At 47.3% G+C, this 14,793-nt stretch overlaps 1 protein-coding gene across 1 annotated transcript in view; it reads left to right on the top strand.

Moving 5' to 3' along the window:
• Positions 1 to 14,793, top strand: part of PLXNC1 (plexin C1) — a gene marked incomplete at its 5' end in the record, with an annotated part of 153,455 nt that overhangs the window by 124,794 nt on the left and 13,868 nt on the right. The window contains 2 exons of the mRNA XM_010839711.1: positions 1,917 to 2,094; positions 4,472 to 4,575. Of these exons, the coding sequence (XP_010838013.1) occupies positions 1,917 to 2,094; positions 4,472 to 4,575 (282 nt within the window). The remainder of the gene's footprint in view (positions 1 to 1,916; positions 2,095 to 4,471; positions 4,576 to 14,793) is intronic.

Below are 14,793 nucleotides of genomic sequence, written 5' to 3'. Positions count from 1 at the left end.
ACCTCCCTTCATCCGGGGTCTTTAAGTCCTACCTCCCAAGTCAGACACCATTCAAAGTGTGAGGTGATTAATTCAGTTCATCTTGGGAGCCCTGGGAGGAACTTATTGTTGTTGTTCCCACTTCGCAGGTGAGAAATCTGAGGTGCAGAGAGGTTACCCAGCTAGTTAGAGGTGAACTGGGCTTGAACCAGGAGTCTGACCCCGAGCGGATGTTCTGCCCCTTTCTCCTTCCAGGCAGCTTGCTCTTGACTCTGGTAGAGACCCTGACGGTGGAGTCAGGGTCCCAGCTGCTCAAGGCTGGCTGAGTCTCTGTTTCCATGTGAAGGCATACTGATACTAACAATAATCATAGTGATGACTTACATGAAATAATAATCTGCCTGTTACTTTTACTATTATCATCATCATTGAGCCTTTCCCAGCAGCCCAGCTAATGCCAAGCATTTGACTTGTATTATCTTTTTAAAAAAAAATATTTATTTGGTGACACTGGGTGTTAGTTGAGGCATGTGGGATCTAGTTCCCTGACCAGGGATTGAACCCTGGCCCCCTGCATTGGGAGTGTGGAGTTTTAGGCAATGAACCACCAGGGACGTCCTGAGTTACTTTATTTAATCCGATAACAACGCTAGGGGGTGAGTGCTATGCTTGTATAGTGTTCTTCCCTGGTAGCTCAGATGGTAAAGAATCCACCTCCAATACAGGAGACTCCAGTTCGATCCCTGGGTTGGGAGGATCCCCTGGAGAAGGGAATGGAAACCCACTCCGGAATTCTTGCCTGGAGAATTCCATGGACAGAGGAGCCTGGTGGACTGTAGTCCATGGGGTCACAAAGACTTTCACTTCACTTCACTATTCTTACACCCATTTTAAAGTTGAATTAACCCTAAGGCTCCCCATTTGCCACATTAATTGTGTTTTCATTTTGTAAACATTTCCAGCAGCTAATCATTTTACATGCCCTCACTGTATCCAGGCTCAAAAACTAGAAGTAACTGCACATTGGCCACCACACCCAGGTCGTCTGGCTCCACGATTACCAGGGTGCCTTAGAATCTGAACTGTATGTTGTGCTGATTACAAAACACTCAGCACTTGCCTGAATCAGCTCCACTGAGAATCCCGAGTATGTAACTTTGTTGTTTTAGATCGGTTTATTCTTAGGCAAAGTAAACTTGAAATTGCTTTTAAGTTCCTTTTGAAATACTCCCTAGTTCTAAGTTTTCACACATTCACCAAGGCCTTACTTCTCCCATTAGGCTGATTCTGAGGTTTTGCTGCACGGGGAGAATGTTAACTGACAAAAACCATAAGTAATGGCGCTGAACTGTAAAGTAATTAATGCAGGAATAATAGCACAGAGTGGGGATCTCGGTGTGTTAATGAGAGCTCAGGAAACTGCCTGGCTGAAGCTGGTTGAAAGTGGAGGGGGAGAGGAACATAATCATAATCACTGCTGCGTATTAAAAAGTGACCTCTGGCGTGATCAATACAGAGACCTCATAACCTTTCCTGTCACCTGGAACTTTGCTTCTAAGATCTGTGGTCCTTTTAATAAAAAAGATAGTCCCCAGTCTACCCTCATCTACTGTGAAACTTTTCCAATATTTTTTTTTCTTTTTTGAAGATGAAATCACTATTTTTAGAATATTTATGTGTGTGTGTGTATTTTACCCTCAAATATATTTATTCAATGCTTGCTCTATAATGAGAGTTTTAACTTTCTGTTTTCCTTTCCATTATCCCTGAAAAGAATGGATTATGGAAAAAAGATTAAAGTGGGTATAATGTGATACGGTATTTGCTAATGTGCTATCAGAAGTATTAGTAGGACTTGCCAAGGTTTGTGTCTTTTATGAATGCCTTTCAGATTGCAATTATCTAATAGACTTGGAAACCTGTTTGTGTTCTTGCAGGCATTAACTGTCACCTTTGAAAAAATCCCAGAAAATGAGAGTGCAGATGTCTGTCGGAACATATCAGTCAATGTTCTTGATTGCGATACCATAGGTCAAGCCAAAGAAAAGATTTTCCAAGCATTCCTAAGCAAAAATGGCTCTCCTTATGGACTTCAGCTGAATGAAATAGGACTTGGTAAGGCAATACTATTTTGTCCCAATTCCCTGATAAGCATCCCTCCCACCTACCCTCCCTCCCACCGGGCCCCCAGCATGTAGCTGTGGCTCTGTTTGCTGAAGCTTACTAGCCTGGAATGTTCCCAGAGGGCATGTCTAGGGACCCAGAGATTGCATTGTTCTCTCACAAGTATCATCCTACAAAACCGGGATCCTTCAAAGAAGCTTTCTTTTTTTTTAAAAAAAATTATGTTTGTAAATCAGATTCATGAGATTGCTAACCCTGAGACCCAGTGAATTCACCTTGCATCAAGAAGTACAAAAGGTGTCAACCTCAGGCCTTCTGTATGTGTTGGGTTTCACGTTGGCATTTGATTTGTTTGTTGTGATCCCGAGTGTGTCATTAGTGGGTGGCTCAGACTCGGGGTGTGAACCCCAGCAGGCTAGAAAGGTCATCTTCCTCTCTGCTAATCGCATCCTGCATTACGTGTAGTGTCCGTCCTCCCCCACCACGAAGCAGCATCTGCTCTGAATTCATTTTCGGGCTCTATTGGTATACTGCAAAGGCGAGCATATGCGTGAGCGAGCTAACAGGGCTCCACTTCACTCAAATGTTCATCAACATTTTAAAGTTGAGCTCCACGCAGCCCTCCCAGGAGACTGTCGTGGAATTTTACAGCAGATAATGGGATAGGGAAAAAAGAGTCAAATCGCAGCGGTGACAGACAGCGTAACAAGGTTCATCTCTCCTGCACGTGCAGGTGTAGCCTCGACTAAGCAGGCAATTAAATTCATCCCATCCGGCCCTCCAAGGCAGACCCCCTGCGAAAGGGCCATTGAGAGAAACCTGGGGGCGGGGTCTGGCCCCAAGAGTGAAACCACGCAAATGTATAGCAGTTCCAAAGCCTGGCTTCAAGGGAAGCGAGGCCACTAAAGCACTCTCGTCCACCTGTCTTCTGTTTCCTTCTGTTGGCTGGACTGGGGGCCCTTCAAGACCATGTGAGCTCATTTGGTTGGAGGCGGGGTCAAAGGGCAGCTCCAGTCAGGCAACCATGACATAACCCAGGACCATCAGCTTCCTGGACCTGCGCCTGCATCTTTGAGTGTCACTCTGACTACAAAGGCCCTTGGAGCCAAGGCCCATGGGGAAATGGCCCTGTGGCCTCAGTCCTGGCGCTGTCAGGTCCATAGCACCATCCTCACACCATTTAGGGTTTCTGCCCATCGGGTGTTCCTGGCCTCTGATGTGGGGGGTGGGACAGGGAGCAGGACAAGCCCCCTAGGAGCTTCCCGTTATAGTCCGATGGCAAATGGCTTCTGCGTGTCTCATCATTTTCCAAACTAGCTCCTTGGCTAGCTTCAGAAAACTAAGGCATAGCCTTAGGTACCTGCCATAAATTGTATTAAAATCTGATACCAGAAGCAGCTGTGTGGAGACCTCTCAGAGCAGAGACTCACACAGGCAGATGCCCAGATGGGCAGGAGGCATCATAAGTAAGGGGTGTCGGCCTACCAGGGATAATGGGAACTGGTGGGACCCAACTTAATTGGTGAAAGCCACCAGCCAGGTAGGGGGGCAGTGTGATCAGTGTTACCATATGATCCAGCTTTATTCAAAAGAGAAATCACAAGTCCTAATTTTCATGTGCAATTTTCCAATCTTTAAATGTTGGTTCTGAATTGACATTAGAATATAATAAAGCATGGTGCAGGTTCACAAAACGAAAAAAAAAAAAACACATCCATGGGCCACACTCTAACCCTCGGGCACAAGTTGGTGACCTCTTAAAGGAGCTGAAGCCCTGATGCCGGGGTGCCAGCCGACCAGTGCACCCCGCACGGGGACAGACAGATCGTTCCCAGAGCACCTGCTTGTGAACACACAGGTGGTGGGCATGCAGATGTGCTTTTGGAATTTTCTGAAGAGTTCAATCTCTCTGAGGATGCATTATTTTGTCTTCCTTTGGCTTTATTTCCAGGCTTAGCCTCAGAGTAAAAGCTTCAGGAAAAAGTGATCTTACATATCAGAGCTCTAAACATAAAACAGAAGAGAATGCAAGCTACTGGCCTGGCTGATAACATCTCCAAACCTTCAAAACCACTTTATTTTAGCTTTATTGTTTAGCCACTAAGTCGTGTCTGATTCTTTGCCATCTCATGGACTGTAGCCTGCCAGGCTCCTCTGTCCATGGGATTCTCCAGGTAACAATATTGGAGTGGGTTGCCATTTCCTTCTCCAGGGGATCTTCCCAAAACCTGTCTTACTTACAGCAGACAGGGATCAAACCTGTGTCTCCTGTAAGTAGTCATTGCAAAAGTGACAGGGTAGTATGCTACATTTCTCAGCGTCATTTTAAAAGAAAACTAAATGCTCTTTTTAAAACATTTTTTTCCAGAGCTTCAAGTGGGCACACGACACAAAGAACTTCTGGATATTGACAGCTCCTCTGTGATTCTTGAAGACGGAATCACCAAGCTCAATACCATTGGCCACTACGAGGTAAGAACAAGGGCATCCCCAGCCCAAACTGGACTAGATCCTGTCCAGGACCATGCAAATTCTTTGAAAATTACAAGATTCCCACCGGTTTCCTGGAATCATTTGAAGATTGCTTGTTTCAGGGGCAGGAGTTTTCCTTACTTGCTCGTGGTCTGGGATCTCCTTTCCCAGAGCTGTGATTTTCATGGGTCCAGTCACTCTCTATCCTGTGGTTTAGGTCAGCAACTTCACCTTTACCAGATCCTCCGGCCTGTTCAGTGGAAGAGGCGTTGTCGAGCTTGACACTGAACAAAGTTCAGTTCTAAGATGCACCGCTGTTCATTACTGACCTGGTGACCTCTGTGTAGAGTCCTTTGTTTCTGAAGAAGTTTTACATTTCCTGTTTGTTTGAATATTCAGTGATACCTCTGTGGCCTCTGACCCACTTACTGGGTGAGTGTTGAGGTGGGTGACGGGGACATGTGACCCAGCAGAGAGCTCAGTGCCAGAGAAGCGTGCTCAGAACCAAAGAGGGGAGGCAGGGGAGGTTCCTGAACAGCACGGGATCCTGGGAGTCATTCAGTAAATTACCCTAATCTTTGTTGAATATCCACTCTGTGCTAAGAGCTGGGAAGGCATGCAAGTGGAACAAAGACTAGGTCCCTGACCTCAGAGAGCCTACAGCCCTGGGACCAGTGTGGGGATAGAAAGGAAAGAGGAGCCAAGTCGTGAGGCAACATCTTGCAGTTTAATAGTGCTATGACTCAGAGCATCCAGGAAGGCTTCCTGGAGGAAGCAGTGACTCATCTGAGACCTGAAGAGTGAGAACTTCAACCAGGCCAACATTCCCAACACGGAAGGGGTGCATGCTTGCTCTTCTGCAGAAAGACTTTTAGATTAGCTGGAACTGGAGAGGGGCACAGGTGGCAGTGAGAGCCAGTAACAGCCAATGTGTATGTGCCAGTTGCTGGTCTCAGCCTTTCCCTTTATTTCTGCAAATTCTATCTATAGCAGTCCTATGAGGTAGGGACTATTATTAGCCCACTTTATAGATGAGTACACTGAGGCTCAGGGAAGTGTGAGCTGGTCGGTAGCTAGTCAGTGGCAGAGAGAAGTTGGGACCCAAATCGTTGGGCTCTAGGGCCCATGGCTTGACCAGTACAGGATGGCTTCTCACAGTAGAAAGCCGGAGAAGTGGGAGGGAGGGGAGCGGGGAAGCGCAGACCGTGCAGGCCCCGAGGCTTCGTCCAGAGTCTGGCTGTTATGCCCAGGACAGCGGGACACCATTGGAGGATCTTAAGCAGGAGAAATTTGTGTCTCAGAAAATGACTGTGGCTGTGTGTGGAGCATGGATATAGGAGGTGCCAACAGGGAAACAGGGAGGCTCTTCAAAGGATTTCAGGTAAGGAATGATGTTGACGAGGAATGACCCTGTGGCTCTAGAAAATGAGGCAAGCAGATGAATTCCGAGATTGGCTGTGCAGCTGTATTCTGAGATGGGCTGAAGGTGCATACCGTGAGCTGTGTGGGTGGGAGAGATACTTGGGGGAGGGGAGGGGTCAGGAAGGCATGGGGATGGCTGGGTAGATGCACAGATGCCTTTGCGGAGCTGGAGAAGCAGGGGAGCAGCTTCCCAGGCCTGTGGAGGGAGCAGCTTCCCAGGCCCTTGGAGAGTAGCGCCCCGTCTTTCAGGGCTGAAATCCCATGGAGACGTGTCTGCACCCAGAAGGCCTTTGGGACGGGCACTCCCCTCAACCAGACAGAATCTGAGACCAGCCCTTGCCAGGGTTTCCTGGACAACCACCGGGAGCAGAGGACCCCCTGAGCCTTGGGCTCTTTGGCTGAGTGGGTCTCAGAGCCGGGTGAGAAATTGTTGCTCTGGGTAATCCCTGGGTCGGTGTTGCCCCTGCAGCCTTTGCTGGAGGGCGCCCCGCAGAGAATGTGCCAGGTTAACAGTCTGTCCCTGTCCTCGCTCTTCTGCATCTTAGACTTTCCAACCTTGGTATCATCTTGCCAAAAGCTGCAGCGCCTTTTGAGTTTTTAAAAAGCTCAAGAAACTTTCTGAAAGTACCTATTCCTGTCGGTGGGCCACATTTGGAGAAGCGCTGCTCCAGAGGAAATCTAAGGGCTGGGAAAATTAGAATCAGGCTTACTCCGCCTTCAATCTGCGTTTGAGAGCCGCACCCAGCCGCTGTCTCCTCCTGTTTCTGGGTGGTGGGCTTGTCTGGGCAAGTTTGGCAGAAACTCAGCCACAAATGCCCTCCTTTGGTGTCTTGACCCACATGCTGGCCTTGCTCAGCTGTGGAGGGAGGGCTGGCCCACCCTGGTCAGGCTTCTCGGCATCCCCTGGCCACCGTGTGGCATGGAGTGGGCCCCAAAGGAAGAGGGTGTGGCCACTCACCGGCATTAATACGGAAAGGCAGGACAAGACACTCCAGCAGCGAGAGGGGAGATCCACGACCGCTGTCTGCAAGGCAAGGGGAAGACTGTCAGGAGAGAGGGGACATCAGTCTTCACTGCAGACACCGGCCGTGCTAGACACCGATCTGCTTAAGGATGATAATGAAATTAATCTGGCCTGTAGTCACTTCCCGTCCCAATGATTTATTGGCCTCATACCCTGGCGTTGCCACATGGTGGTAATAAATGACAAGACTAGGATACAAGGGCTTAAAGGATTCTCCTTGTGTTCAAAGAGCTAAGCCGTAAGGCAAATAAACGCAGAGAGCTTGAAGGAAACTGGGGAGGTCAACGGCCCCATGCCCTCTGTACCTGGACCATCGCACATGCCCTGGCTTTCAGAGACTATCATATATCCAGCCTCCTAAGTCTGCACCTGCTTTACGGAACAGTCAAAATTTGGAGTCATTTGACAGGGCTGAGCTGAAGCTTCCTTTTGCCCTTTCATTAAAGAAAAATTTTCTCCTAGAACACTTACATTTCCCTCCAAAGAGACAGGGCGCTAATTATCACTCTTATTCATTTACTAAAGCGCTCTCATTTGAGTCACTGTAAGTGCTTGAAAGCGAAAAACTATATTTCATTTAAAAATAGGATCTCACTCGGAGTCTTAAGTGATTCAGACTCACCTCCCTCCAATTACCCCAAATTAGTGAGGTTTTCAAGTTAATCTTTAGCGAAGGCCAGTTCCTCCTCTTACCTAAACAAAGTCCCTGCTGCTGGAGTGTGAGCCCGTTTCTTCTCTCGCCTTGTTCTGTCCTCAGGGCGAATAGAGTGTAGCTGGTCTCCTCTGAATGATTTACTGTCCGTGTACTTGAAGAACCAGTTTCTCGAAGGGACATGAAGGGGCAGCGAGAACATAGCATCTCATGGGGCCGATGCAGCCTCCGGAGCCCCAGATTACCAGCACTGCCCTATCATCAGCAGGATGGCATCCTGGCCCACCCTGGGGATCGGCACAGTTGCTTTGCACAACTGTGGCAGCCACCGACGACAGTGGCAGCCGGTGCCCAGCACTGCTGGAGGGCATAGACATGATTGATGCTCACACACCCTGTGACGAAGGTGCTTTTATTACCCTCGCTCTCTATCAGAAAGAGGAGGAATTTCTGCTCCAGTCTCATTCAGCCCTGTGCAGACAAGGGGCAGAGTGACGCCTTTACAAACCTATGAAGCCAGAGGCATCTTCTCGCCTATAATTAAACCCTCCTGAATGCCTCCTTCACTATTGCCCACTGTGTGTGTTTACTACGAAGGGGGCTGTGCTGTGCTCTGGAGCCAGAGCGTGTGTCTGTGTGAGTCTATAGAGGGTGTGGGCGGCTGGTCCCATGTGACTGTGGCAGGATGGCCTCGCCCGGTCCAGGCTTTGTGCAGCTGCCCCCGCCCCTGCCGTGTGACCTCACTGCACCCACATCCAGCCATTGGGCGGCATCAAGTTTGCAGGACAGGTGTTGTGTCCAGCAGGAAATGTGCTCTACAGATCACACCTCTCGTTCTGAGCTGTGAGGTTTTGAGGGCAGAAGAGATGTTTAACCAACGTGTTGCTGAAGAACGTTCCTCCTAACGGGAGCGTGCCGGTGCTCAAGTGGTCAATGCTAACACCAGAGTTGTCACTCACGTGACATTTCAAGTTCAGAGGAACGTCCCCAAGGTCAGTGGTCTTTCCGGTCAGGTGCGTCATCTGTGACACAGGCCGTGGACTGCTTCTTTGGACTGTCTCTAAGGGTCTCTTACAGCACGGATGACTTTAGATTCTTATTTACCAGAAAAACAGAGAGCTTTTAGTGTGCTGGGTGCTGTCCTAGGAGCTTTCACGAACAGGGACTGCTTCGTGCTCTTTGTAGCCCGGTGAGGTAGACGCTGCCATTATTCTCATCCCGAGGCCCAGGGAGGCTAAGGAACTTGGCCACACTCCCATAGCTCTCCTCACTGATGCCCCAAGGCTGGAAGCAGATGAAAAAGGGATTGCACAGAGGCTGTGCCTCTGCTCAGCGCCAGAGGGGTCACCTTGCTCAGAGCCGGGCTTGCAGCCCACGCTCCTAGCCTCTGAAGCAGCCTGGCTGGAGAGCTTAGGAGAAATTCTGGTAGTCATCTTCTCTGATGTCAAATTCAAAAGGGCGACTTCTCTTCAGATCTTACGTTGAATCTCACGTCTGTGAGTTTATCAGAATGCTTCCTTACGTCTGATCCTTCTTTGACATCCTTTAAGGCCAATACTCCTTGAAGGCGACAGAAGTTTACCTTCATGAGAGGGAAGCCTCTTTCAGGTATCCAAGGGCTGACAACTCCAGCGCAACAAAAGCCTGGGGAGCTTAGGTTCCTCATCGCATGCTCACTGGTGGAGCCTAGGCTCCCTCCTCAAGGACTAGCTCGGGGTTCCAGCCGTCCTCAAAGCGACTTTGTGTCTGGCCCAGGGCTGATTCCAAGCACACCAGAAAGAAGCCGGAGCTGTGTTGTTCATTGTCACTAGTTTCAGGAACCCTCCAGAGCTCTGTCCTGGGCAGCAGGAGCATCTTGGGTGATTTGAGGTGTCTATTGAGAATGTTCTAATGTCCCCTCCCAGATGCTCTGCTGAGCCCTGAGCCTCCTCTCCTGAAGGACTGAGCAAGGTTATCACTTGGGCTCTGAGAAAGAAAATAGATTCCTTTTTCGTCTGCCTCCAGTCTTTGGGTGTCAGTGAGAAGAGCTGAGGGGAAGGCGGGGAGAGCAGTATTGATGAGTGGTTGCTGGGACAACGTTAGTTGAACAGGATTCTGTTTTCACAAAATACCATTTTAGGAATGAGAGATGCCAGTAAGGGTTTCCACATGGAGCTGTGTAGTGACTATTGTGTTTTCAGACTTAAGGAGAAAATGTAATGGTGGTTCAGACCCTACTCATAATTTTCCATAAAATTCTTAGGCTAAAGTTCCAGCTTTCCTCTTGGGCCAGCCATTTGAAATTGACACCACCTCGGCCTTCCCTGGCGGCCTGGTGGTTAAGGCAAAAGGAGAAGGGGGCAACAGAGGATGAGATGGTTAGATAGCATCAGCAGCTCAATGGACATGAATTTGAGCAAACTCCAGGAGATAGTGAAGGACAGGGAAGCCTGACATGCTGCAGTCCATGGGGTCACAGAGAGTCAGACACGACTAAGCGGCTGAACAGCAACAACCAGTGGTTAAGACATCATGCCTCCACTGTAGGGAACGCAAGTTTGATCCCTGGTCAGGGAACTAAGATCCCACATGCCTTGCAGTGAGGCCAAAAAAAAAAAAGACATTAAAAAAAAAAAAGAAATTGCCAACATCTGACCATTTTTTATTTACAAAATGGCAGTTTCATCAGGTTAAGTATAAGTTCAATCTTATATTTCTAGAAAATCTGTTTTTATGGTATAATCATCAACTTGTGGCGTTAAGACAGTATGTCACCACAAAGAAAACTCACCTTCACTTAGAATTTGAGGGTGTGTTGCTTTTGTTTATTTCAGAAGCAACCTCATTTTATTTTTTAAAAGGTGTTCTTTAGTGACTCAGTCCAGTTCAGTCGCTCAGTCATGTCTGACTCTTTGTGACCTCATGGACTGCAGCACACCAGGCCTCCCTGTTTATCACCAACTCCCAGAGCTTGCTCAAACTCATGTGCATCAAGTCGGTAATACCATCCAACTATCTCATCCTCTGTCATCCCCTTCTCCTCCTGCCTTCAATCTTTTCCAGCATCAGGGTCTTTTCCCTGAGTCAGTTCTTTGCATGAGGTGGCCAAAGGATTGGAGTTCCAGCTTCAACATCAGTCCTTCCAATGAACACCCAGGACTGATCTCCTTTAGGATGGACTGGTTGGATCTCCTTGCAGTCCAAGGGACTCTCAAGAGTCTTCTCCAACACCACAGTTCAAAAGCATCAATTCTTCGGCGTTCAGCTTTCTTTATGGTCCAACTCTCACATCCTACATGACCACTGGAAAAACCATAGCTTTGACTAGACGGACTAGCCCCCATTTAGTGACTAGTCCCCACTTGATGAGCTTTACTTCAATGTACCTTAGATTAGTTATTTATTTCTGTGTTTTTGGCTGAGCTGGATCTTCGTTTCTACGTGCAGACTTTCTCTAGGTGCAGCGAGCAGGACTGCTCGTCGTCGTGGTGCGTGGGCTTCTCGCTGCAGTGGCTTCTGTTGCAGAGCACAGGCTCTAGTGCACGGGCTTCAGTAGTTGCCCCACACAGGCTCAGTAGTTATGACTTGTGGGGTTTAGTATAGTTCACTTATGGACTCAGTATTTGTGGCACTTGGGCTTAGCTGCCCCCCAGCATGTGGGATCTGCCCAGACCAGGGGTCAAACCCGTGTCCCCTGCACTGGCTGGTGGATTTGTCACAATGGACCTCCAGGGAAGTCCTGAAGCAACTTTAAATTGATGACATGGGTCCATCTCTCCCTGTATGGTCTCAGCTCCTAATTCCAATGGTAGAAAAGTCTGCAGTCATCTTTGCCTCATTCCAGTGAGGGTCAGCTACCTTCATTGAAGGGGTATGTCTTTGATGTCATTTTGTCTTGGAGCACCATGACACTGGAAGGAATTTAATGTGAAATTGCTGTGTGTACCAACTCTGCTCTGGGCCGGAGAAACATTCCTGCCACAGATCCATCTAGTGACATTAATCTTTCTTTGATTTAATTTGGTTTTCATTCCTAAAGTAGGGGCCCACAGGATGCTCCCGGCCTCACAGGAGTATGGGAGGATTAACGAGCCACTCTTAGGAAAGCTTTTGGAGCTCCTCAGATGGAACAAACAGCATCATATATTTAACACCTTGGATTCTGTGGCACTTTTCAAAATGGCATTTCTGTCCTTCACTCGGCAGCAGCTGACTTTTCTGCAAAACAGAAAATGGAACCCTTTACCACCACCACCACTCCCCCCCACCCCGCCCCAAAAAACATCTGTAACTAAACTAGTTTTTTGTCTTTATAACAGTGTTAACGTGTCACGTGGAGGGGAAAACGTGCCAGCCCTAGAGCAGCTGTGAAAGTTAGACATACCCTCACACACATACATGCTCACACACACACACAACTCATCTGCTAATAAAATGCTTTTACACTTGCTCTCAGGAGATAATTTCAGAGTAAAATTTCCCCGGTACAAGCTGCGTCTGCGCTGTCTTAATGCTTGAGCACCGTGCCAGCAGCAATTCATTGCCAGCTCTCGAAAAGACATTTGAACTTTTGGCTGTGCTCCTTATCGGAAAGCCCATCCGTGGTGTTTGTGATTATAGAGTAAGGGTGCTCGCTTTTGGCAAAACAAAGCATCTGACAGTAGTAGAGTATTGGCTCAACACACAACGGGATCCATTTGGGATTCATTCTTTGACAATTACCCAGAATGAATCACCAGCTTCCTTTTATAACGAAGGTGTTTATTGGCTTAGAAGCAGAGCATATCCAGCTCTTCATGGGGAGGGATTTTGTAATGATGTTCAGACATTCTCATAAACTCGGTGTCTGAGTATTGCTAAGGGGGTGCCTGCACAGAGCGTTGACTTTAATTGCATCAAAAATGGAGGAGAATTGAAAAATCAGCCAGAAAACAATGAATGGCTCAAGGGGAAAGGAGAGGATGTCTAGTAATAGCGGCAGAGTCCTGGAGCTCAGTACGAGTTTAGAATCCACGCACAAGACACTTTGCAGAGGCCAGAAGGCCCCCACCAGCCCTGCCCAGGCCCCCTTCCCCCACAGGATGTCAGGAGCACCAGTAGTTGGAGGCTTCTGGCCTAGACTCAGTGACTGGCTGGACCCTGTGCTCAGGGGCCTCCTCCAGGGCTGGCTCTCACCAGAGTTCCTTCCCCTGTGGGGACAACCTGCAAGAGATTAGGCTTTAATCCTTTGGTGTTTGCTGAGCCGGTTTGTACAATCTGATAACCAACTTGCCACAGGCCAGAAAACAGTCTAAGTTTTTACTTTTATCCCCAGATAGAGGGAGGCCAGGTCCAAATTAATATTAGAATTCAGAAAAGCCTTAGAGCTTTCAAGTGGAGGGAAAAATCACCTGGCTGATGACAGTGTTCAGAAATAGCAGGGTTAACCCTCCAGTCACATCCCAGAATAAAGGTGAGGGTTGGTGTATCCCCGCCCTGTCGCTTCTCCATGGCGTCTTTGTCTAGTATTTATGTGGACCACCACCTCAGAACAATGTACTCCTCCAGCGAGCAAAGCCTGCCCTCTTTCTCTCAGCATCTAGGCCCCCTTGGCCTGATGGGCCCTTCTTCCTCTGGTTAAGTGTGGGGAAGAGTTACACCAAAGGCTCCATGGTCCCCAAAGGTTCTCATCCCTCAGAACTCTTGATGTTATCTCCACAAGAGGCTACACGTTGGGGTTGAAATCACGCCAGTATGGTGAAAGCATCTGTCAAATGCATACATTTAAAATCCATGACAGTTTTTAAAAACAGCTGTGTTGGAATATATTCTGTATATCTTAAAGGTCACCTTTTCCAAGTGAAGGTGGTTCAGTGGGTTCTTGCATTTGTGGAGTTGTGCAGTCATCACCACAATCTAATTTTAAAACATTTTCATTACTTCAACTAGAAACCTTGAACTCATTGAGAGTCACTCTTCATTCCTCCAAAGGCAACTAATAATCTACCTTCTGTTTGTATAAATGTGCCTATTCTGGACAAATTATGATTGTATAATACATGATCTTTTGTGACTGACTCCTTTCACTTAACCATGTTTTTGAGATCCATTCATGTTGTAGCATGTGTCAGTACTTCTTCCCTTTTATTGTATGGCAATTTTTTTATAGTGTATTCATTCACTAGAATAATAATTCTTTTAAAAGGACAAACTGCTGGTAGCTGCAACAATGCAGATAAATATAAACATGATAGACTTTATATTGACCCTAAGAAGCTAGACACAAGTGTATGCTGAATGGTTCCATGGACATGAAGTTCAAGAACAGACAGAACTAATCAGTGGTGATGGAAGTCAGAAAAGCGATTACCCCTGGATGAGGATGGGGTGGTTATTGATTGAGAAGCGTAACAGGGGTACTTCCTGGAACCTTGAAATATAATTTTGTATCTTGATGTGGGTGGTGGCTACACAGGTATACACTGAAGTGAACGTTCTTGAGCTGTACATTTAATACAAGAACATTCCTATAAGTCATGTTTAAATTTTTATTTAAAAGTGTATGCAATTTTACGATTTTTACAAGCTTCTTTTAAAAAGATAAAGACCTGCAAAAAAAGAGAATACATTATAAGTGCTGGACGGATTATCACAAAGTGAGCCTATCTTACAGCTCCCACTCAGATCAAGAAATAGAACGTTATGGGCACCACAGACGCCCCCTATGGACTCTCCTAATCACCACTTTCTCCTCTCCGAACATTTAAATCATGGTTTTGACTGGGTTTTTTGTTTTTCTGTTTTTTTTTTTAAGCTAAATGTGAATGGAACCACACGGTGTTCATTCTTTTGTCAGGATTTTGGTTCGCCAGTGTCTCTGTGAGGTTCATCCATGTGGCACGGAGCAGTAATTTGCTCACTGTTGTTGTCTTATCATAACCTGTTTTATGAGTATACCTCAAACTCTTTATTCATTCTGCTGTTGATGGATATTGGGGTTGTAAATGCCAGTATGGGGCACTTACAAAGTTTACCTTCAGGATACGCACATGTGCATACCTAAATGTGAAATTGCTCTGTCATAGAGTAGCCACCAGCTTTACAGGCCAGTTTTTGAAAACTTGTTTCAGCATTTCTTTATATAGTAGGACCCCCCCCCCCC

This window comes from Bison bison, unplaced genomic scaffold (assembly GCF_000754665.1).
Source record: "Bison bison bison isolate TAMUID 2011002044 unplaced genomic scaffold, Bison_UMD1.0 scf7180017864133, whole genome shotgun sequence".
Taxonomy (NCBI): domain Eukaryota; kingdom Metazoa; phylum Chordata; class Mammalia; order Artiodactyla; family Bovidae; genus Bison; species Bison bison.
The sequence above is the reverse complement of the archived record's forward strand: the minus strand, read 5'-3'. Positions and strand labels throughout refer to the sequence as shown.